The following is a 22,599-nucleotide window of genomic DNA, read 5'->3' on the forward strand; positions in this document are numbered from 1 at the left end:
ATCTGGGTCTTTCATTTGGTTGGCGGTGGCCCAAGCATCTAGCTCCCAGATTGTCAGTAGAGAGCAGGATCAGAAGTGGAGAGGCCAGGTTGATCACAGATTACTCTAGAGATTGTATTAGCAAATGCAAGCCTGGAACTGCGGGGTGCAGATAAGGCCTTCCCCAGTCCCCATGAGTGATCACAGGTGTCCTGGGACATACATCAAAGTCACAGACTCAGAGCTGTAGGATGCACCATGGTCCTTACCCAGGTCTTACAGTGCAAGTTCAGGTTATACCTGCAATTCTGAATAGGCAAAGACCAGCTAAAACAGAGATGCAGGTAAGGCCCTCCAGTTCCCACCTGTGAGTAAGAGTTGCCCCAGGGATTGTAGTACCAACAATCACAGCATCAGGGCTTCAGGACTCAGAAAGGACTCCCCCAGTTCCCAAGGACATGCACGTTTGTTTCTGGTGCAAATTGAAGGGGATGCAGGTTACAAAGAGGAATTATCTTTGATGGTTGTTTCTGAAAGAAAAGGTTAAAAGAAACACTGTCTCAAATTCAAATAAGTAAAAGAAGAGAAGCAGAATTCACTTTGGAGGATTGTTGAGAAAGTACACTGAATTATGAGGCTAGGTCTGTGTGAAGCAAAGCAGTTCTTACCTTATGTTTAGGACATTGAGATAGTGACTTAGATATGCCCTATCATGTCCAAATAAACCAGTTGGGAGACCAGGATTATTGCAAGGCTTAAATCCCAAGACTAACCACAAAAATCCGATCTCAAGGGAGATCATAGATGGTGATAATGTTCAGGAAATGCCAGCCAAGTAAAGTCAGAGATAGTAGAATCTATTTTGTATATGTCATTGGAAGGGATTGGTAGCAGCTTGGTTAGCAGTGGAAAAATAGCAAAGACTGAAGGACATGAGATGAAATAGGAAGCATTGAGTAAAAGCAGTTTGATATACAGTTTAGAGTACTGGGTATCTGTGAGGATATTCCACTCTCTTCAGGCTGTTGAGTACAGATCTTTCCCTCTTTTATTAGTAAGCACTTTGACAAGTTTCAAAAGTGGTAAACTTTAATTTCAGAAGGCTGAAAATCACAGATAGGAAATTTTGAAACCACCCATAGTTGTTCAGAAATTATGATTTACATTTTTCTGTTTTGCACTATTTATGAAGTGTATTGAATGAAATTACTGATTACAGTACATACTCTCCACTTTTCACTGAACACATCAAATGCCCATAGTCTTATATGTAAATTTTTTCTATTAATATGGATTTCAAATATTCCATTTTAGTTGTTCAAAATATTCTGTCAATGCACTGAAGTTTACCCAACTATCAGAAATTTGTAGTTTAAATTTGTCCAGTTTGTGCTCTTATGAATAAAGTTGAATAAGATCAGAAAACAGGCAAGCATTCTATATATAAAGTTACAGAACATACAATTGTTACCGGAGAAATTGCAGGGTTCTTGTCTTCGCGCAAGAAAGAATTCAGGCGTGAGACAGAGAGTAGTGGGAGGTAAAATAGCAAGGTTTATTAGGGATGGGACATCTGTAAGGATGGATGGGCACCCCTCCAGACAGAGCCTGAGAGACTGGGGCGGAGGGGCGGGAAGGAGCGAGGTTACATGATTGAGTAGAGAGATTACACCTGACCAGGCCAGGCGGGCGGCTCAGCAGAGAGGCAGAGGGCTGAGCGCCGAGTCTGTTGAGGCTGGGGGTTTTTAAGGAGATGGGTCTCTGTCTTCACACATTTCCTCCTGAAACAAAGGATTTTATGGCTGTAAATACTAAGAAGCTCCTATCTGAGTTTTTCCTTGAAGGTATCAGGCAGGAGGAAGCCTAGCTGGCGCCATCCTGGGTTCAGAGGAAGGGTGAGCAGGACCCCCTAGAGAATGGGGATCCAGAGAAGTAACAAGATTACAGACGTTATTGGGCCACGGAAAGGAAATAGCCAGGATTTCCATGACCAGATGTCAGGCCAGAAATCCCAGCCCTGCTTGGCCTGGTCCTGGAGCTGTTTGGTTTTGTGCAGGAAAAGTACAAATTTGGGTTTGTACCTGTCCAGTCTGATTGACCCAGAGACAACATTCTTCCTGGAACATGGCACAGACACCTCCTGGAGCAGCAGTTAGCATGTCCAATATTTCTTTCTTTCATAGCCTTTTGTGACTTCCGCACACCCTCTTCAACTTACTTGAAACATTCCATCATTTCCATTCCAGTCTACAGTAAACTAGCCATCAGGATAAAGTCATTCTTACAAACCATGTCCTTTCCTTATTAAAAAAAACTCTTTCCTTCTAATCTTCATTACCAAGAACACATTTTTATACCTGTGGTGTTTTCCATAGTCTGGTTGGCTCTTTCTACCTTACTGGGAGACTGAGGTCTCCATGCAGAGTGAAGGTGCCAGGTTATTCCTAGGGCCTTACAAATCCCTTGTGTAACCTGGGAGATGAGGGAAGACCCATTGTCGCTTTGTAAAGATTTTGCAAGACCAAAGCGTTGGATAACTTCCTTTAGGAGAGTTTTGGTCACTTCCTGAGCTCTTTTAGTTCTGGTTGGGAAGGCTTCTACCCATCCAGTAAAGGTGCCTATAAGTACAAGCAGGTAGGTACCTATAGCATTGACAGAGGCTGTGTAAAATCTGTTTGCCAGCCTTCCTTGGGGTAAGTTCCCTTTTGCTGTATAGACCCCGGGAGTTATTTTCTCTTGTCCTTACCTAGTTCTAGAGCTCTAGTTGAGTGATCAGTTCTGCTAACTGAGTAAAAGTTCCTGGGGGCAGAGCACGCTTCAGTAACGTGCCATGCTGTGACTGCTGTATACCCTGAGAAGCAGGTCCCGTCTGACAAAGCTGCTTCCATCTATGAACCAAACTTCATCTGTGTTAGTCAGGGGGCTGTCTTTTAGGTCCCTTCTGCTGGCATAGATCAAGTCTATAGTCTCAGTACAGGAGTGGAGGGGACCACGTTCCCCCAGGGTTAGAGTAGAGCAATGCCTTATTTTTACCTGAGGGTTTTCTAGGAGGAGGACTTGATATTTTAGTATTCTACTATCTGTAAGCCAGTGAGAGCCCTTTTGCTCTAATAGAGAATTTATTTGATGTGGGGTATAACGGGCGATATTTTGCCCCAATGTAATGCTAGATACCTCATCTGTCAGCAAGGCAGCTGCCACTATCATCCTTAGGCAGTGAGGCCATCCTTGTGCAACCATGTCTAAGGGTTTAGAAAAGTAGCCCACAGGTTGCTTAACAGGTCCCAGATCCTGAGTTAACCCTCCTAAGGTGACTCCCTGCCTCCCAGTGATGTGCAGCTGGGAGGATCTCCCTGGATTTGGCAGTCCTAGCACAGGGCTTTAGTCATAGCATCCTTTAGCTGAGCAAAGGCTGTGGTTTGCTCTTTCCCCCAAAGGAGGGGGCTCTGCTTTGGCTGCCTGTCGAGAGCCTGGTTTAGGAACTGTGCTGTTTCCCTGTATCTAGGAACCTGATAGAGAAAACGGGGACTGCCTGAAGTTTGCAGAAGTAGGCATTTGCTGCATGGCCCATATCCTCTCTGGGGCAGGTTTTCTCTCCCCAGGGGTGAGGATTAGGGTTAAATAATTAACACTCTAATGGACTAGCAATGCTTTGTTTTCCTCTGGATACCTAATAGCTAGTTTTGCTAGGAAGTTAAGCCAATGTACAAGACTAGAGTCTCAGGCTGGGAAAAGAGACAGACTAACAAATTATTTACATTTAACCATCTACATTATGGACTATTGTGCACCCCCCTCAAGAGATAGGCCCTTTAAGTCCTCAGTGAGGACCTGTCCAAATAGGTGCAGGACTATTTGAGTTAGCTGTTACTGAAAGCCCTGTTTTTAGGAACTGGCAGGGAGGGCTTTCTAAGCTTAATGCTATTGGATAGACTTTTAAGGCCTGGCTGGGTGTGTGAGGCCCAGACCTATCCATGGGGTGCTGGAAGAGAATTGCAAGAGATGAAAATCTCCTTTAAGGGAGGCACCCTGTTGACTTGCATTACATGGCTGGACTAGGAGGAGAGCTGAATAGGAGGCTGATAGAAATAGGCAACTTATGTTTCACTGACCCTAGGCCATCCCCTCAATAACAGTGGCTGGAGCTGGAAGCTGGGCAGAGGCTGGGCAGAGCCAAAGGCTTTTTAGCTTGGGGCCACAAAGTCTGTGGTTCTGAACCAGGAGTCCTTCGACACCCAGGGCAGTTCCGTGTCCAGTGGCCTTGCTCTTGGCAGAGCTGACAGAAGGCAGTTTCTGTCACAACAGCTGCTTGCCCAATGCCCTGGCTCCTTATATCAGCAACAGGTGCTGTTTGGGGTGCACTGGCCTTGCTGGGTCTCCTTGACGGCAGATCACCATGTAAAGCAGCCATTGATTGGCCTGTTGCCCATCCTCTGCTGCTTGCTTGCTCCTCGTTCTCCTGGTCTCTAATAAGGTAGACCAAGGAGGCAGCCTCTATGATGTCAGTCAAGGGGGTGCTCAACCCAACCCTGATTTTTGGTGATTTCTTTAATATCATCAGGGTGACACAGAAAACTATGGTCATGGGCAAATTCTGACACTTAGTATTTTCCTGCGAGTTAAAACCGTGCCCATGAGGAGAACTATGACCTTTTAGGTAAGATCAACTGTGGTAACCTGCTTTTGTATACTTTGAGGTCATCAGTGCAATTTCCTATCTATCCCTCAGTTTGGTTAAAAGGAGAGTTCTGCCCATTTACCGCGTACACTGAAAAATCAATTTAGCTGTCACATTTTAACCTCTTATTCTGGCTATGCTGTTTGGTCCTCTATACTGTGGCCAGGCATTATTACAGAAAAGGTCAGTCATCCCTTACATAAGGTCTGGGGATCAAACCGTACATCACAGTGGAGAGTCCTGCAGAATGGTAGTAACTTCCCTTCTGGAAGAGAAAAGAGGAGAAGTGAGGCAGCGAGTCGGGTCTCTAGCCTGACTTCCTGGGCTTTCAGATTTAACTGGCGGTTTAACCAGTGCTTACTGCACAGCCTGACTTAGAGGAGAAATTGTGGCAGAGGTCTCTGCCATCCTTTGGCTTCTGGATATTTACCGTGTAGCCAGTGGGTTATGGGCCTGGGTTTCCGGGTTTAACTAGTATTACCGTGTAACCCATAAGTTTAGGTTTTGGGGCTTCTGGGCTTCCACCGTGTAGCCTGTGGACACTAGAGCTTTCTTGGGCTCCTGGAACCCAGTTCTCTAGCATCTGGCACATAACCATCTCCCGTCGTCTCTAAGTCTCTTTTGGAACACTTTCTCCCTTTTGGCTAGACCTCCCCTTTGATCCACATTTGAACTAGCAATACATTTGAACTAGCAATGCCTGGTTGTTCAGCATTAGCTGGATGGAGACTATGTCAGTCCCTCTTTAAAGGATCTGTCTTCTGAGCCAGAAACTGGAGCAGCTAGAAAGAAACATGTTTATAACTGAAGTTTAGCATCATTTCACATCTTGGCACCACTTTTAATCTAAACAGCCCGATTGGTTATATCTCTGCAAGATGAGAGATATATCTTTTGACATCTCCAGGGGCCCTCTGGAGATACCAAAAGTCCAGAGAATTTAGAACTTTGATTTTCAGAAAGTCTGTTAAAGGTGCCAAGAGAACTTAGAGTATCTGGTCAAAATAGAATTCCTTAACATCCTGAAATGATAGCCATTCATTAGTCAGGGTGATTTTAACACTTTTAGACCAGATCTAATCACAGAGACAGTAGAGTACACAATAGATTACTTTGGCAGAACATGAATTTTATGTCTCTTGTTGTCAAGTAAGCCAGAAATAAAAACCTTGAACATTAGAGTTAGCACACAAAATCATCACATAACTCAGAATTATTTAACAGAGTCAAAAAGAGCTTACAGGACCTAACTTTAGAAATGGCAGAGTAACTGATGAAGCAGACACTGTTAAAAAGAGACGTTACAGTTTTTGCAAAAACAGATTCCAAGATTTATGATTGAGACCATTTACTAACATTAGTACACATTTTTTAAAAACCCCATTGTTATAACAGAAGATCAGACTTCAACTTTAGGTCAGTGTAATTTTGGCGTTAGCACTCAACTTAAAGAAAACTCTGTAAACAACTTTAAAATTGTAAACCTTTTAAAACTTTTCATGACTTGCTCACACCTTCTGAAACTTTACACCCATAGTTACTTTTACATAGTCTTGAATTGTCATGTATGGACAACCTATGAGAATACATGCTAACAAACTCAAATAGTCTCTCTTACCGAATCTGAGATGTTAAAAGTACACATAATACATTTCCCCAAGTTTTACTTAGCACTGATGCCTAGATAACTTAAGACACTGAGTTATTAATGAATACCACACCATTATCTGAATTAAAAGTCAAAATTACATTTCCCATGCTTTTAAGTAACCTAAGGATAACACCTGAGCAGCAACAGGGACACTAGTGCATGTTTACAACTTTGAAAAGATCTTCATCATTAAGAGAAACAAGTTTAAAGCATATCAAAGACATGTAAAACTGAGCAAGTGAGCCACCTTGCAAACCGAAGAGTGTTTGCATTACCTCAATTCTCTGAACCAATCTGCATTGGTTTACTTTAGTTAACATAAAGGCTTGTATACACAGAATTTACTCTCATTTTCATAAGACCACTCTAGCTGGAAAGTAAAAACATGAATACAGCATAGGTCTGACACCATTTACAACATTTTAATACACTTCACATAATCTGAATTGACTCAAGCAGCTGTTACTTTAACAAATTTAGAGTCTCATCCTTTGAGAGTTCCAGGGATCTGACTGGAAGCCCAAAGTTGGAAGACTCGGTATAGAATTTAAGCTGTCAGAGAGTCAAACCATTTAGCCAAAATTAGTACATTTCTGATCAGTTCGGCTGACATCCAGGAACCTAAATTTCTCACCATTCCCTAATTGAGAAGGATGGAAGATGTACCGAAATGGATTTTCCAAGCAGTGAGGTTTAAGTAAACCAAGTAAACCTGCTTGCTTTAGGAGACTGAAAGTTTGCTATGTGCTAGTAGAAGGAGTGCAGGCACCCAGTTTTCAGTGCAGATCTGAGAAACTGAGCTTCAGTAGCTTTCCTGACAACATTTCCCACATGTTGGCCTAACTCAATGGTGGGGGAATTTCTTGTGCTCTGCATGACTTCACTGGGATAAAACTCATTGAAATTCAGAGAGTACTTAGTCTCATGCACATTTTTCCTGTGTTAATTCTACTTCGTACCCTCACAATATCAATAATTTTGATGTACAGTGTGATATAAGCACAACTTCTAGTGAAAATGTTAGAAATTGCATCTCTAACTTCTTTGCATATTATATTTCTCATTTATTGACAAAGTTCAATACCCAGGGAAAAGGTCCCAAAATATAGCTAGGATGATTAAGTTCTATTGCAGAAGGAGTAAATTCTCATATTCTACAGCATAGTAGAGTGGCCATGAATCACCACTTATTGTATGTATTATAAGTGACCAAAAATTTTGAAATTTTCTAATTAAAGAAATGATAAGGATACAAAAATGATAATTATCTTAATTATAATGTTCCATCTTAAAATGTAATGAATTATAGTACGTTACTTCAAGTATATGTTCATTCTTTACCCCATAAATGTGTTTAATTGTTATATGTTAGTCTACACTTGATCTTAGCCAAAAGGCTGAGAAGCAATTATATGTCAGTCTAAAAAAGAAAACATGAAAAAATACTTTATTATGGAGTTCATGGTTTGGAAAACAGTTAACTGTAATAATAAGACTCCACAACACATCATTTAATCAACAATCAAAGGTTTTTCTTTTCAACAGGTATTTGTAAGTTCTTTATTAAACTTTTAACTCTCATCCTTTCCTCTAAAAAAATCAGTGCTGGAGGAATTCAGACTTTTCTGTGTGATTTTCTGAGAGGAATGAATAATGCTTGCTCTGTGTTTTTTTATGCTTCATTCCATGCATATTTTCCCTCTTTGAACCTAACTTTTTGACCTTACTGCATGAATAACTATGAGTGTAACTCTGGATATTAGTCTTTCCAGCTAATCATTGAACCTGGATGATGTTCCTAGTGACTTATGATATTTGTGATTGCTGGGACTGAACGTGTACCTGGGATGCCCAACTTTATTTTTTCAAAAAGGAAAGAGCCAGGCAAACTGGGATGAGTTCATGACTCCAACTGCAGAACTAACCCAAAACAAGAGGAACAGTTGATTCTTGTCAAGGTCAATGCTTTTACCTGAACTAGCTCTTGTCACATGAATTTCCAAATGCTGCTTTTGGTTGCTCCTCTAGGTTCCTAAAAGTGAGGCTTTGGAGGCCACCAAATTAGCTATAGATGCTGGATTTCGCCATATTGACTCTGCATATTTGTACAAAAATGAAGAGGAGGTAGGACTGGCCATCAGAAGTAAGATTGCAGATGGCGTTGTGAAGAGACAAGACATATTTTACACTTCAAAGGTACTGTCTTATGGTGCACAGGTGTACAAAGTAATGCAATGTTATGAGTCGAACTGATAATTATATGATTGGATTCATAGTTGTTGGTGTACTGTTTTTAGTGCTACAAATTTTATTCAGATACATTTGCATGTAACATTTATTTCTTCAAATGTATGTTTTATATTCAAATCTATATTTTAAGTAAAGTCCCTTTACCTTTCTGAGTCTCTCTCAAAGCACTGTGATGTAGCATGGCTGTGGAGATAGACAGCACTGTCATCAGGTTACGGTTTTCCTCATTTCCCCGTGACTTTTAAAATTTTCACGTTATTTTCATTATCAGTCGTCACCTTTATCAATAAGACAGAACAATTTAAGAGTTCTCATTAGACATTAAATATATATAAACATATTTAATATGTGTAACACATTAAAATTTTCAAAATATTTCCCTTCAGTTTTGCCAGTAAAAGGGATACTAGCTCTTCCCTATTGAATTAAGCAGATGTCAGAATTATATCATTAAATTTTATAAAAACTCTGCTGTTACTTGATAGCATTTTTATCTCTGGTGCCATGGTTCACTAGATTAACAACAACCAAACATATACTACAGGTCATATAGATATAAGATCACAGGAAACCCCCAAAATGGAAGGAAGTGCTTTTTCCTTGTAGTCATCAGTTTCTAACCTGACTGGTATATATAAAAATATACCAACAAAATTTGGTTAATGTATTCCTCCAACACAATATTCATTCGTTAACTTCTTCAGCTTTGGTCCACTTTCCATAGACCAGAGCTGGTTCGACCAAGCTTGGAAGAGTCATTGAAAAAACTTCAACTGGACTATGTTGACCTCTATATTATTCATTATCCAGTGTCTCTGAAGGTAGGTGATTTGTATCATAAAGCTTATATCAGTTGCCAATATAACCACAATTTTTATGAATTGTTGAATGACACATGTATATAATTTATATAAATTCAATCTGTGTACTTTATAGAAACTACTGAAGTTAGCTATGAAAAAGAATTTATTGGATTATTATTATTATGTAACTGGGGAGTCCAAGCCACAAATAGATGTACATATTTTAAGTAGTCTTAAGATATGTGCATTGATATTGATCTTGCATCCTCTGTATCACTGAAGGTTACTTGATTTTTGTTGAACTTTCTCCCAATGGTGTAAAATATGGTCTTGGAGCAATTCAAGGCTCATGGTCATTAACACTTGATAGAGTCTCTGCATCTTCCAGTATTAAAATTAATTTTGAAAGGAACCTTATATACAGGTAATGTGACTTCACTTGGAACAAACAATATTGGGGTAGATAAAGAAAACTGTTTAGCTTGGGTCAAGGCTGCACTCTATCACTGCTACAGTTCAAGGTTATGTAATTATTGGTTTTCCAAGTAAAACAGAGGTGTTTCTTCAGAGAAATATATAGAGGAAGGAAAAGTAATAATGGATGTGGGAAAAGTGTATCTACTAATACATAGAATAGGTGTAAGAGAATAGAGAAATTCCATATAGTTGCACATGCAATCTTTTTTTAAATACATACACACACACACACACACACATATATATATATATTTGTAAAGTATTTCCAACTGCTTCCTGGAGGTTTGGTGCCCAAGTATAGGAGCATTGCCTTGGCTGGAGATTTGTGTTGGGTGACATCGTTGTGATGACTGCTTCTGTTACAGCCAGGGGGAGAACTTATTCCTAAAGATGACCATGGAAAAGTACTATTTGATACAGTGGATTTTTGTGCCACGTGGGAGGTGAGTATGTGGAGGGAGAGTAAGGAGAAGCCTGGAGAGGAGGTTCTGTCACACTTTCACCTGGGAGAATGGCATATGCACCCACTCATGGAGATAGAAATCTATAGCTTTTGCAAGGGAAATCATCCTGAGTGATAGGGAAGAACCAGAGCCTGCTAGCTTCACTGGGATTTCTGCATTCATATTGGCTCGGACAGCTGTGCAAATGATTCTTCACAATGTTTTCCTCCACAGGCAATGGAGAAGTGTAAGGATGCAGGATTGACCAAGTCCATCGGGGTGTCCAACTTCAACCGCAGGCAGCTGGAGATGATTCTGAATAAGCCAGGGCTCAAGTACAAGCCAGTCTGTAACCAGGTCAGCACACTGTGTTTCCTTTCCTGTTCTTCCTTCCTTTCTTCCTATGTACTACTCCCAGAATCCGTTGATCCTCTGCTTCCATTGGTCTTACATTTGAGGAATGGAAGATCTACAAGCATAGCATTTTTGTCTTGGAAAGTGTGGAGGACCAACTATTGTGTTTCTTCTTAGGAAAGTCTCAGTGGGAAGGTGTAAAGACCTTAATTCCTAATTGTGTAATATAGGGAGGTAAAGACAATGAAGGAGGCAGCACTTGCTAATCAGACTTCAGAGGGAAGGTGGATCGATCCCTGAGCTATGAAAAAGGAACAGAGATCGGATGGGTGAAGGTTATGTGGAAGGAACTGTGTCCAGGAAAGAAGGCCATAAAGCATGAGATGGGCAGTAAGTGGAGTGAAAATAAGAAAAGACCAGTATTTCTGATTTCATGTGTTTTATACAGAGGTACAAATGGAGAAAAAGTTATCTATAAGTTATGAAATTCATACACATTAGAGGTAGGGAGTTATCTGCTTACAGAGATACTAGCGATGGATGAAATCAGCACTCAAGAGCTTGTAGTAAAACATAGACCTGACCCTGTACCTAAATACATCAGAGTCTGCATCTCCTCCCTAGCTTCTGCCACCAAGTCAACTGTTTAAACACATCCATTCTGTGTCTGGTTCTGTGCTCTAACTTAGGTTATAGAAGCAAGAGTCCTCAATTGGAAAATGCAACTTACAAAATTCCTGAATTTGGTATACAATGATAAAACATCATGATTCTCAAATATAAATATTAGAAATTGACATTATTCTGGACATAATTTTCTCATAATTTGAGAATAATTTCTCATAAATTGTGAAAATTTTCAAGTTTTAAAATATTTGAAACAATGATACAGAACATATGTATTTTATATTGTACCTATGAAACTTTTGACATTTGCCACATTGTGAAGTACATAAGATGCACACACATACATCATACATGTATGTATATGTGTTTGTGTGTGTGTATGTGCTGGGTATATCTGTACAAATATGTGCAACATTTTAAAAAATCTCTTCAAAGAAAATTGTGGACATGACAGTTCACCTCTACAGCTCAGAAAGCAGGTCATTAGAATAAATACATTCTCCCACACAGTAACACCTTCTGTTATGAAACATAAGGAAATGAACAATCATTGCCTCACATCATCTAATACCAAGTCTATCATCTCGTTTGTAGTCCAATTGTCAACAATTTTTTCTGACGTGTCTTTTGTAGGTCTTCTCTGGTTCTCACATTGCTTTAGTCCTGTTTCTTAAGCTTTTTCCCCCATGAGAATGATCATCCAACCCTTTTCAACATGATACTAAGCCAGGTTTTCGCCAAATATTTTAATTTTACCAGGTTGCTATCTTGTGGTGTTGATTAGCTTGTTTCTATATTCCAGTTTTCTATAAATCAGAAGGTGCTTCTGAAAAATTTATTAAAACTAAGCATTTTTGGTAAGAAAATGTTCTTAGAATGTTTTAACCCTCACATTTTGTCGGTAGGAAGCACGTAGTGACAGGTTGTCCCACTGTTGGTGATGACAGTATTCTTCGGTTGGCTGAGTTAATGGTAGCCAGATCTCTTTTTTTTATAAATATGTTTCTTTTTGACAATTACTGGTAGTCTATTGAATGACTAATATCCTAGGATAAATAGTATCCCCAAATAAGTTTTATGTAATATTTGAATATTCATCAATGATTTTTGCCTGCTTCTTCTATCTCATTGAAGTTTGTAAGTAATTATTTTCATTTTTAATCACTCTCATTTTTCTCAAATAATATTTTGCCCTAAAAGGCCCTCATCAAATCACAAGAAAGTAAATTATTTCTATAAGACATGTTAAACTCTTAATCTGTTCCCTACAACAATCAAAGTCACATGAAACAATTACTATAACATTCAGCATACATCAGGGCAAGCAGTTTTTTTTTTAAGATTTATTGATTTATTTGAAAGGGAGAGTTACAGAGAGGTAGAGGCAGAAGGAAACAATTTGACAATAAATATGCTACAATGTCTATCCCTTTTCCCCAATCTGGAAGTCACCATGTGCCCTTGTAGTGAACAAAGATGTAAGAATCAAGAAGTGGTTTGTAAGGTTGATTATTCTCAATGGCATCTTTTTAAAAAATTTTTAACCAGGGCAGGTGCTGTGGTGTAGTAGGCTAAACCTCCACCTGCGGTGCTGTCTTCCCATATGGGTCAAGATTCTTGTCCCAATTACTCCACTTTTGATACAGCTCTCTGATAATGGCCTTGGAAGGCAGTGAAAGGTGGCTCAAGTTCTTAGGCCCTTGCAACTATGAGGGAGACCCAGAACAAGCTCCTGGCTCCTGGCCCAACTCTGGCCCTTGTGGCCATTTGGGGAGTGAACCAGCAGATAGAAGACCTCTCTCTGTAATTATGTCTCTCAAATAAATAAAATATTTTTAAAAATTTAACTCATTCAGGAGACAGAAATATAAAATCTATTTTTAAAAATGAGTTTATTATTTAACGTTCATATTTTTCAGTTTAATTTTGATGTTACACACTTTAAGTTCAGTTCTTCTACTTTTCAAATTTTCCTTCCACATTAGTAATAACATTGCAATAATCTGATACTATTTTATCTTTTCCATGCACAGGTGGAATGTCATCCCTATCTCAACCAGAGTAAGCTGCTGGATTTCTGCAAGTCGAAAGACATTGTTCTGGTGGCCTTTAGTGCCCTGGGAGCCCAAAGAGATAAAATATGGTAACAAGGATAACAGGCAGTCTACTTAAATCACCATATTTTATGTAATATTTTCTATCATATTGTAGGGCAGACATTGTGGACCTTGGACACCTGAATCCCACATCAAAGTGGCTGGGATGACTTCTGCTTCTTCTTCCAATCTGGCTTCTTACTAATGCACTTGGGAGGCAGTAGATGATGGTTTAAGTACTTCAGTCCCTGCCAGCCACATGGGACAGCTGGATAATGTTCTTAAATCCTGGTTTTGTCCCAGCCCTGGCTGTTGGGGCCATTTTGGGCCATTTGTTATGAACCAACAGATGAAAGATCTCTCCCTTTACCTTCCCTTTCTGTGTCACTTTGTTTTTCAAATAAATAATTTTTATATAAAAAAATCATACCAGTTTTCTGGAGTTAACTCTCAAGTGGCTCAGGGGGAGGACAGAAATTGCTTTTCATAGCAACATCCCAGGTGAAGCTGATGCTGTGAGTCCAGGGAAGCTGTTTGAGAGGGATCTTTGCAGTAGACACCTTAGTCTGTTTGGGGAACCTCCTAACAAACTGAATGCTCAGCTTTAAGAGTTGGATTTCCTACTTTTCCTTCCAGGGTGGACCAGAGCTCTCCAGTTCTCCTGGAAGATCCAGTCATCTGTGCCCTGGCAAAAAAGCACGAGCGAAGTCCAGCCCTGATTGCCCTTCGCTACCAGCTGCAGCGTGGGGTTGTGGTCCTGGCCAAGAGTTTCAGTGAGAAGCGAATCAAAGAAAATTTGCAGGTGATGAGTGGGGCTGTGGCATCAGAACATCTGTGTCCTGTGTTCATCTGTAGGCTGTTGGGACATCTTTGGGCCAAGTCTATTTCTCTGGCATAACTGTACAGAATTCATGGAGATTTGCATCATTTTTTCCTCCCATAATGGCAATAGGATGGTCAAAATTATGGCTACATAAAATTATGATTGATGAGAGAATAAATTTGAGTTTCAGTTTTAGGTTGAGAACTTACTCTGTAGCCCAATGCAAGATGCATCTCATTTTTTTCAATTTCTGTAATGAATCCTTGGAGTAAATGATTTTCAGTCTAGAAATTGTTATAGCTTTATTTTTTTTTTTTTTTTTTGACAGGCAGAGTGGACAGTGAGAGAGAGAGACAGAGAGAAAGGTCTTCCTTTGCCGTTGGTTCACCCTCCAATGGCCGCCGCGGTCGGCGCGCTGCGGCCGGCGCACCGCGCTGATCCGATGGCAGGAGCCAGGAGCCAGGTGCTTTTCCTGGTCTCCCATGGGGTGCAGGGCCCAAGCACCTGGGCCATCCTCCACTGCACTCCCTGACCACAGCAGAGGGCTGGCCTGGAAGAGGGGCAACCGGGACAGAATCCGGTGCCCCGACCGGGACTAGAACCCGGTGTGCCGGCGCCACTAGGCGGAGGATTAGCCTAGTGAGCCGCGGCGCCGGCCTATAGCTTTATTTTTAATTTCCCTCAACAGTCACACAGTTTATTGCTTACACACTTATGTATTTTGACTTTCCTGTTTTATGCACTGTCTATTCAGAGTTTTGTCCATATTTATTAGATTGTCTTTTTTTATTTGTGTATAGGAGATCATAATTTTTTAATTAATTAATTAATTTGAAAACCAAATCAACAGAGAGAAAGAGATCTTCTTGCCAGCACCGCGGCTCAATAGGCTAATCCTTCGCCTTGCGGCGCCAGCACACCAGGTTCTAGTCCCGGTTGGGGCGCCGGATTCTGTCCCGGTTGCCCCTCTTCCAGGCCAGCTCTCTGCTGTGTCCAGGGAGTGCAGTGGAGGATGGCCCAAGTGCTTGGGCCCTGCACCCCATGGGCGACCAGGAGAAGCACCTGGCTCCTGCCTTCGGATCAGCGCGGTGCACCGGCCACAGCGCGCCGGCCGCAGCGGCCACTGGAGGGTGAACCAACGGCAAAGGAAGACCTTTCTCTCTGTCTCTCTCTCTCTCACTGTCCACACTGCCTGTGAAAAAAAAAAAAAGAGATCTTCTTTCTGCTGGTTCAATCTCCAAATTGCTGCAACAGCTAGATCTGGGTCAGGCCACAGCCAGGGCCCAGGAATTCCGTTCACATCTCTAATGTGGGTTGCAGTAACATAAGCACTCGGGCAAACTTCTGCTACATTCCCAGACACATTAGTATGAAGCTTGGTCAGATGCAGAGTGACCTGGACTGAACCAGCACTCTGATGTGGGATGTTAGCATTGGAAGCAGCAGTTTAACCTGCTGCACCATAACATGGGTTCCCCAAATTCTTACTACACCGTAACTTGAACATGAATATCAAACCACCTACCACATGGAGATTTAACAGCAGAACCATTTATACAGCTCATGATTAACACTTTGCCTGTGCTCAGCTGAATTTTTTTTTTCATTTTTGCCTGAACTCTGTTGTTTATTTTACTCAACTTTCTATGCATTTGCAGGCACTGTAGTTCAGGATGTTGATTGGAGTCTCCAGTGCTTCAGCTTTCTTCCTTACAGTTTTTCTTCTTCCTGCCAAGTTTCCCAGGCTTCACTCCATCACAAGACATGATCATAAGGCAGCGTGTGGATACTTGAGAAGTGTCCACATGTCTAGATTCAGAACTGTCACACCATTGCTTATCCCAACTTCCCTTAGCCAGACAGAGTTAAGGAGTGTGAAAATAAACATCATTTCTTAAGAAATTGAAGTGCTAATTTAAATAACAAGGGGTCTGGAGACAGGGAGATCTGAAATATTAGGATCACTTTTATAAACAATGATCATATATTTGTTATGTTAAATATGTTTTTATTGATTTATTGTCATTTTTTAAAGATTTATTTGTTTATTTGAGAGGTGGAGTTACAGACATACAGAGAGGCAGAGAGAGGTCTTCCGTTACTGGTTCACTCCTCACTCCTCAAATGGCCACAATGGCTAGAGCTGGGCTGATCTGACACCTGGATCCAGAATCTTTTTCTGGGTCTCCCATGTGGGTCCGGGGCCAAAACACTTGGGCCAACTTCCCTTGCTTTTCCAGGCCATTAACAGAGAGCTAGATTAGAAGAGGAGCAACTGTGTCTTGAATCAGCACCCATATGGGACCCCATACTGCAGGTGGAGGCTTAACCTACTATGCCATATGTATTTTACTTACTTTTGTCTCAAGATGCATATATGCATATGCAACATTGTATTGTATTTTATTTTTATTAGCTCTTATACAACAAGTGAATAGAAGAGATGTTTGTTACAATTCATTGTTTTTTGGACAGGACTGATAAATATATATGACCTTCAAAATTATACAATTGACCAGAAATAATTCATGTTGTTTGATTACAGTGGCTACTAGCTATCTCTTAATTATTAAGGTGGAAGTCTCATGAATTTAGAAGGAACAGGAGTATGTTAGTGGCTTTCAAGGAAATTACCAGCAAATAAAATAAAGAAGTAGAAATTAACAAACTATAAGTAAATACATGGAACGTGGACTGGTGTTTTAGACTAGAAAGCTATTAAAGGACACAAAAGCAAATTGGCTTTCTTTGGGCTGGCATTGTGGCAAGCATGTAAAGCCACCACTTGCAAAGTTGTCATCCCATATTGGCATGGGTTTGAGTCCTGGTTGTTCTACTTCTGGACCAGCTCCCCACTAGTGGTCTGGGCAAAACAGCGGAAGATGGTTCAAATGTTTGGGCCCCTGCCACTCACTGGGGAAACCCAAATGAAGCTCCTGGCTCCTGGCTCCTGGCTCCTGGCTCCTGGCTTAGGTCTGGCCAAGTGCTGCTGTTGAGGCCATCTGGGGAGTGAACCAGGAGATGGAAGATCTCTCCCTCTCTCACTTTCTCTGTAACTCTGATTCCAAATAAATAAATAAATCTTTTTAAAAAATTATCTTTCTCAAAGGGATCCAATGGCTTTTGAAAAGTGTTCCTCGGTGGAAGTTTTATCCATAGATTTACAGCATACTGAATTGTCTTTTACTTCAAGGATTATATTGTTAAACCCCTTTGTCAAACACACATGAAAGTATAATCATGGACCACCAAAAACATGTAATTTTTTAAGATTAGAATAAACACTAATTCATTCAGAATTTACATTTAGAGTATACTCAAAATGGATTGTTATAGCACAGGCCAAAATTAAACCTCTAATGCTGTATGTCTAATCTATATGAAATATAATAAATTAAAGAAATATTTGAGTCTCTGGTTTATCCAATAATGAAAAATTAATGCACGTGTCATGGTCCACTCATACTTTATGTCACCACTGATATCTGAATATAGTTTTTACTCAAATTGTTAACATATCATCTCCCAAATTTTACTTGTGATTTCATTCTCTTTATGACAACAACAAGAATATTTTCTTGAACAAAGTTCCTACTCTTACTGGGGTCAAATTTCTCATGCCTTTTCTTTGTGATTGATGAGTCTTTGCTTTTTCATACATTGGGAATATAACAATATTCTACACTAAATTCTTCACAATTCTTATGCTTTTTTCCTTCTAAATTTGATCTGTAAATGTAATTATTATTAAGTTAAATATGGGAGATACATATACCATATGTGTTTTTAAAATGTTATCTAAGGTACATGATTTTCACAAATACAGATTTAGGAACATGGTAATTCTTCCCACCCTGCCTTCCCTCCCACCTGTGCTCCCATGCTTTTTCTCCTCTCTCTCCATTTCCCACTCTTCATTTTTACAAAGATGTATTTTTGGTTTACTTTATACTCTTAAGATTATACAATAACTATTCAAAAGTAGGAGGATTTTTGAATGGCAGTTTAAATGTCCCGGTAACAATATCTTGATTGTCATCTCTACCATGCATCAAATATATGTAATTATCTTCCTGACATCTCTCCTGTATTCAGTATATTTATTTACTTTGACATAGTACCTTAATTTTGTATGAAAATAAGTCTGGCTATCCATAAGGCAATATTCACTCCTTTATATTAGAATATTTTTATATCTGTGACTATGTTTTCTTTTATATATAATTTATAATCATATCAGTTCCCACAAGAAAGTAAGTTTTCAAATGTTTCTTTAATACTGTAATGAGGTTGTCAATTAATTTGGAAGAATGAAATTATTGATAATATTAAGAGTTGCATAATTATTATGTAAATTTACAATTACTTAGGGTGTATTTAATTACATTTTATAACTTCATTTAGAAATTATGTATTTTGTTAGATTAATTCATAGAGAATAACTTTGGTACTATTTATTTATTTACTTATTAGAAGGCAGAGCTACAAAGAGAGAGAGTGAAAGAAATAACTTCCATCTGCTAGTTCACTCTGAAGATGGCTGCATGGCCCACAATGGCCAGGTTGAAGCCAAGAGTCAGGCGCTTCATCTGGGTCTCCCCTGTGGGTGATAAAGGACCCCAGCATGCTGCTGCTTTTCCTAGGCCATTAGTAGGGAGCTGTATCAGAAGTCAGAAGTAGAGCAGCCAGGACTCAAACCAGTATCCATATGGGATGACTGCATTGCAGGTGGTGACTTTACCTCCTGTGCCACAATGTTGGCCCCAATACACTTTTGATAACTTTTCTCAACGTTTTCTTTTAAAATTTTTCAAACATGCAGGAAAGTTCAAAGAATAATGTGCTTTGTTCCCAGATTGATAACTGTTCATACTTTGCCTTCTGGTCTTTCTCTTTTTCTCTGGATATTACTGTGTTTTAACAGATATATTTGGTGCAGTGTATTAGCAATTACTATTAGCAATAATTTTATGCTTAAATATCCCAGATTTACACTACAAATTCCTCTTTGAGACAGTTCTTGTGTACTTTGAACATAATTTACTAGTCTTTAGATAATTTCTCAATTAAATTATGGTTACAATATTTTTTCACCTTCTTCATGCTCATATCTGGGATTTAGGGATTTGTTTGAATCCAGAAATATTACAAAATTATCTTGATATTTTATCATTTTTGAAAATACCATTTTTGTTTCATCTCTCTTCCTTTGAGATGTCATTTTGCCTAAAGCGTTGCACTGTTTCAGTTTAGTACTTATATATACAGAAATGGCTTTATTTTTTTTGACTAATATTTTAACCTTTTGAATATTTTCTTGGTATATGTAATAACTTTGGAGACAACTTATATTTTTATACATTGCATATGTACTGATAAGTCTGATGCACTTGGATTTTCAAGATTGCCAATTATGCAGCCTAAAAGTAATAATAAAAAAATTACTTTTGTCCTAGGTTTTTGAATTTCAGCTAACTTCAGAGGACATGAAAACTCTTGATGGGCTGAACAGAAATTTTCGCTATGATGCCACCCCTTTGTAAGTCGCTGGTTAATATGTGGCCTCAGTATATTCCTGAGGAGGAATGTAGTACACGTGTTAAAAGTTATTTCAATACTAGGAATACAGAGAGATGAAACAGCTCTGTGGAATTTTCTTCCTATATGCTCTCCAGAGCTTTGATATCTGGAACAGGAGCAGTGTGAATGGGTCCAGGGGCAATGTGGACTTCTTCACATGCACCTTTACATTATTTTATGGGCACTTAAGAGCAACTGATATATCTCCCACGTGGGGAGATTTATATATTGCCATCTAGTGGACATACGCTGTAGTTATTACCCAAGTAGCTGAAAGGCACCTCAACCCTGTGACTCATATCAGAAATTCTCATCCCTTCTATATGCAATTGTGCACTGGATTCTGTCACTTAAATGTACTTAATAGTTTAAAATCTGCCTTTTCATTTCACTGCATGTTTGTACAGGATTCAAACACAGAAATGCTAGTTTTCATGGAGTACAAGAGAAGTTTTAATTTTGATGTTATGAAATACAGATACTTCAATGCAAGAAATACAAAAATTTCATTAAAGAGATTTAAAACCAAAGGAAGCATATGGAGGCAAAACCAAAATCTTGTTGGTGGAGACAATTTAAAACCAACAGAAGTTCTTCACTATTTATTCATGCTCTGAAGTTACAGAGTTATGAGAAAGAATATTAATTACACCTGAGGAGAAAAAGATGAATACTTATTACTGCCCCAGTGGAGACCTTAACTTAAATAGAGATATTTTAACATTTTATACTCAAAAATTGGTAGATATATAATTATAGCCATAATATTTTATTAATGTGGAGTAAATAAAAAAAGAGAGTGGCAAGCTACCAATGATTCTCAAAACCAATAAATATTTAATAGTATGAAATAGTTTTTTATCATTTTATATTTTATGTAATTACAGCTATCTAATTATGTTCTTGCTGTCAAATAAGCTTCTTGGATGTGGATTCTTTTCTACCTTAGATGACACTGTTTCTATTTCTGAATCTCACTTGTTAAATTCCATGTAGTGGGCAGTTATAAAGTAATTAGTGAATTACGATAGAAGTGAAATTGCTATCAGTAACCTGATTCGGTAAAAGTATTGATTAGTGCTGAGAATGTAGCTGTTATTTATTCCTATGCAAAACAAGGATGAAACAGTTTCTTCTTTCATTAAGAATTGCAATAAAAAACTATGAATATCTCTTTGGTTTTTCTTTTCACAGATGTGTCTAAGGATAATAAGTTTGAGTATTTGACTTTAGGTGTTCTGTGTTGAAAGCCAGGAAAAGAAATATAAATTGAATATTTTAATTATTATTTTAAAATTTCATTAAAAGTCATGCTTATGAAAATAAGAAGCTTCATAAAAATCACTTCTTCTAGGGAGTCATCAAATTGATTATACATTATTCTTTCTCATTTTAGTTTTGATGGCCACCCTAATTACCCATTTTCTGATGAATACTAACATGGAGGACTGCATCATAGCTTCTACCAGCAGCTCCTGCTTGTGGATCATGATGTGAGAGACGTCTTAAATGCTGGTGATTGGACCCCTCTCTTCTGATAAATCCAAGCTGCTTACCAACTCACAGAGAGCTAAGACTGTATCAGAAAGCAAAGGCACTGCATCTTCTCATGTGATGGAAAATAATATAAATTGTTTTTCCATTTGCTACAGTTTCTACTACTGGAATGTTTTGTTTTCTTTTGACTCATTAGGACTATTTAGCTTGCACTCCTCCAGGAGTCCACATTTCTATTTCATAACAGAATGCTAAATCAGGATAATTTGGACTGAACCAACTCAATCCTTTGATTCAGTCTCTCTGGCATAGTATAGTAAATGATAATTCACTTGGTTTCATAATTTTATTTTCTTTCTCCTTGTTTTGTGTGCATGGCGATGTGAAAATAAATTATAAGCATCACCCTTCACTTCAGCATGAGTTTCCCAAGAGCTAAGACAGTAGTCTTAAATACAATTGTCTCTCAGTATCATATGAATGTGTAACATTTACAATCAGTTGATTTCAAGTAAGGGATATCACCCTCATCCAAACTGTTTAAGGCCTTAAGAGTAAAAACTAATGTTTCCCCAAGTAAGAGTGAATCATACACAAAGTTCGGACCTGCTTGCACAATCATTTTTGAACCTGACTACAGAACCTTGCTTACAAGGTTCTCACTCCAAAGTGTAACATAGAAATCCTGTGTGAGTTTCTTCTAGATTGTTTACTTACCCTCTGGATTTGGGGCCTTACACTGGGACTTCAGCACTTGCCTGAGCTTCCAGCTAATCAACTGAATTTCATATTTATCAGTCACATAATCGCAGGAACCAATTCCTTAAAAAAAATCTTTGCTTATTTTTGTTGTCTCCTCTCTCTCTCTCTCTCTCTCACACCAAAACATACACAGATGTTGCTTTTGTAAAAAATGTATTGATTGATTTGAGAGAGAGAGAATCTTCCATCCACTGGTTCATTCCCCAGATGAACAGCTGTGGCTTGGTCCAGGCTGAAGCCAGGAGCCTGCAATGGAACTTTGTCTGTCAGGCTCTAAAAGTTTCATCTAAAACATTGGAGCTTATTGGTTGATTTCATTTATTAATAGGGCTTTTATTTATTTCTACCAGAGACTGGAAATAGGTGGGATTCAAAACTATTTTCTTTCTGCTTCTCCAAATTCAAGTCTAAATCTGACCTTCCAAAGGCTGACATACCTGTGGATCAGTGTTTTTCAATCCAGTATGAGTGGATCTGTGTGCACCAAAAATCTCATCCTCATTGTCAACTGGGATGTCCTGTAAGCCAGCTATGAGCACAGACAGTTGCCTATGAACTGGGCCTCTCAGCACCACCAGG

At 39.0% G+C, this 22,599-nt stretch overlaps 1 protein-coding gene and 1 pseudogene across 1 annotated transcript; one reads left to right on the forward strand and one right to left on the reverse strand.

Annotated features, from left to right (window-relative positions):
* Positions 1–230: 230 nt before the first annotated feature.
* On the forward strand, positions 231–21,651 carry LOC100338765 (prostaglandin-E(2) 9-reductase). The gene is made up of 11 exons (XM_070054989.2): positions 231–323; positions 2,527–2,613; positions 3,485–3,526; positions 8,337–8,504; positions 9,263–9,379; positions 10,204–10,281; positions 10,516–10,638; positions 13,296–13,405; positions 13,995–14,160; positions 19,638–19,720; positions 21,158–21,651. Exons 1-11 carry the CDS (start codon positions 231–233, stop codon positions 21,198–21,200), a joined length of 1,110 nt encoding a protein of 369 aa, XP_069911090.2. The 3' UTR covers positions 21,201–21,651.
* On the reverse strand, positions 7,584–7,717 carry LOC138845113 (U2 spliceosomal RNA; annotated as a pseudogene).
* Positions 21,652–22,599: the final 948 nt, after the last annotated feature.

Source organism: Oryctolagus cuniculus, chromosome 13, assembly GCF_051225735.1.
Source record: "Oryctolagus cuniculus isolate XC-2025 breed Fujian yellow rabbit chromosome 13, ASM5122573v1, whole genome shotgun sequence".
NCBI lineage: Eukaryota > Metazoa > Chordata > Mammalia > Lagomorpha > Leporidae > Oryctolagus > Oryctolagus cuniculus.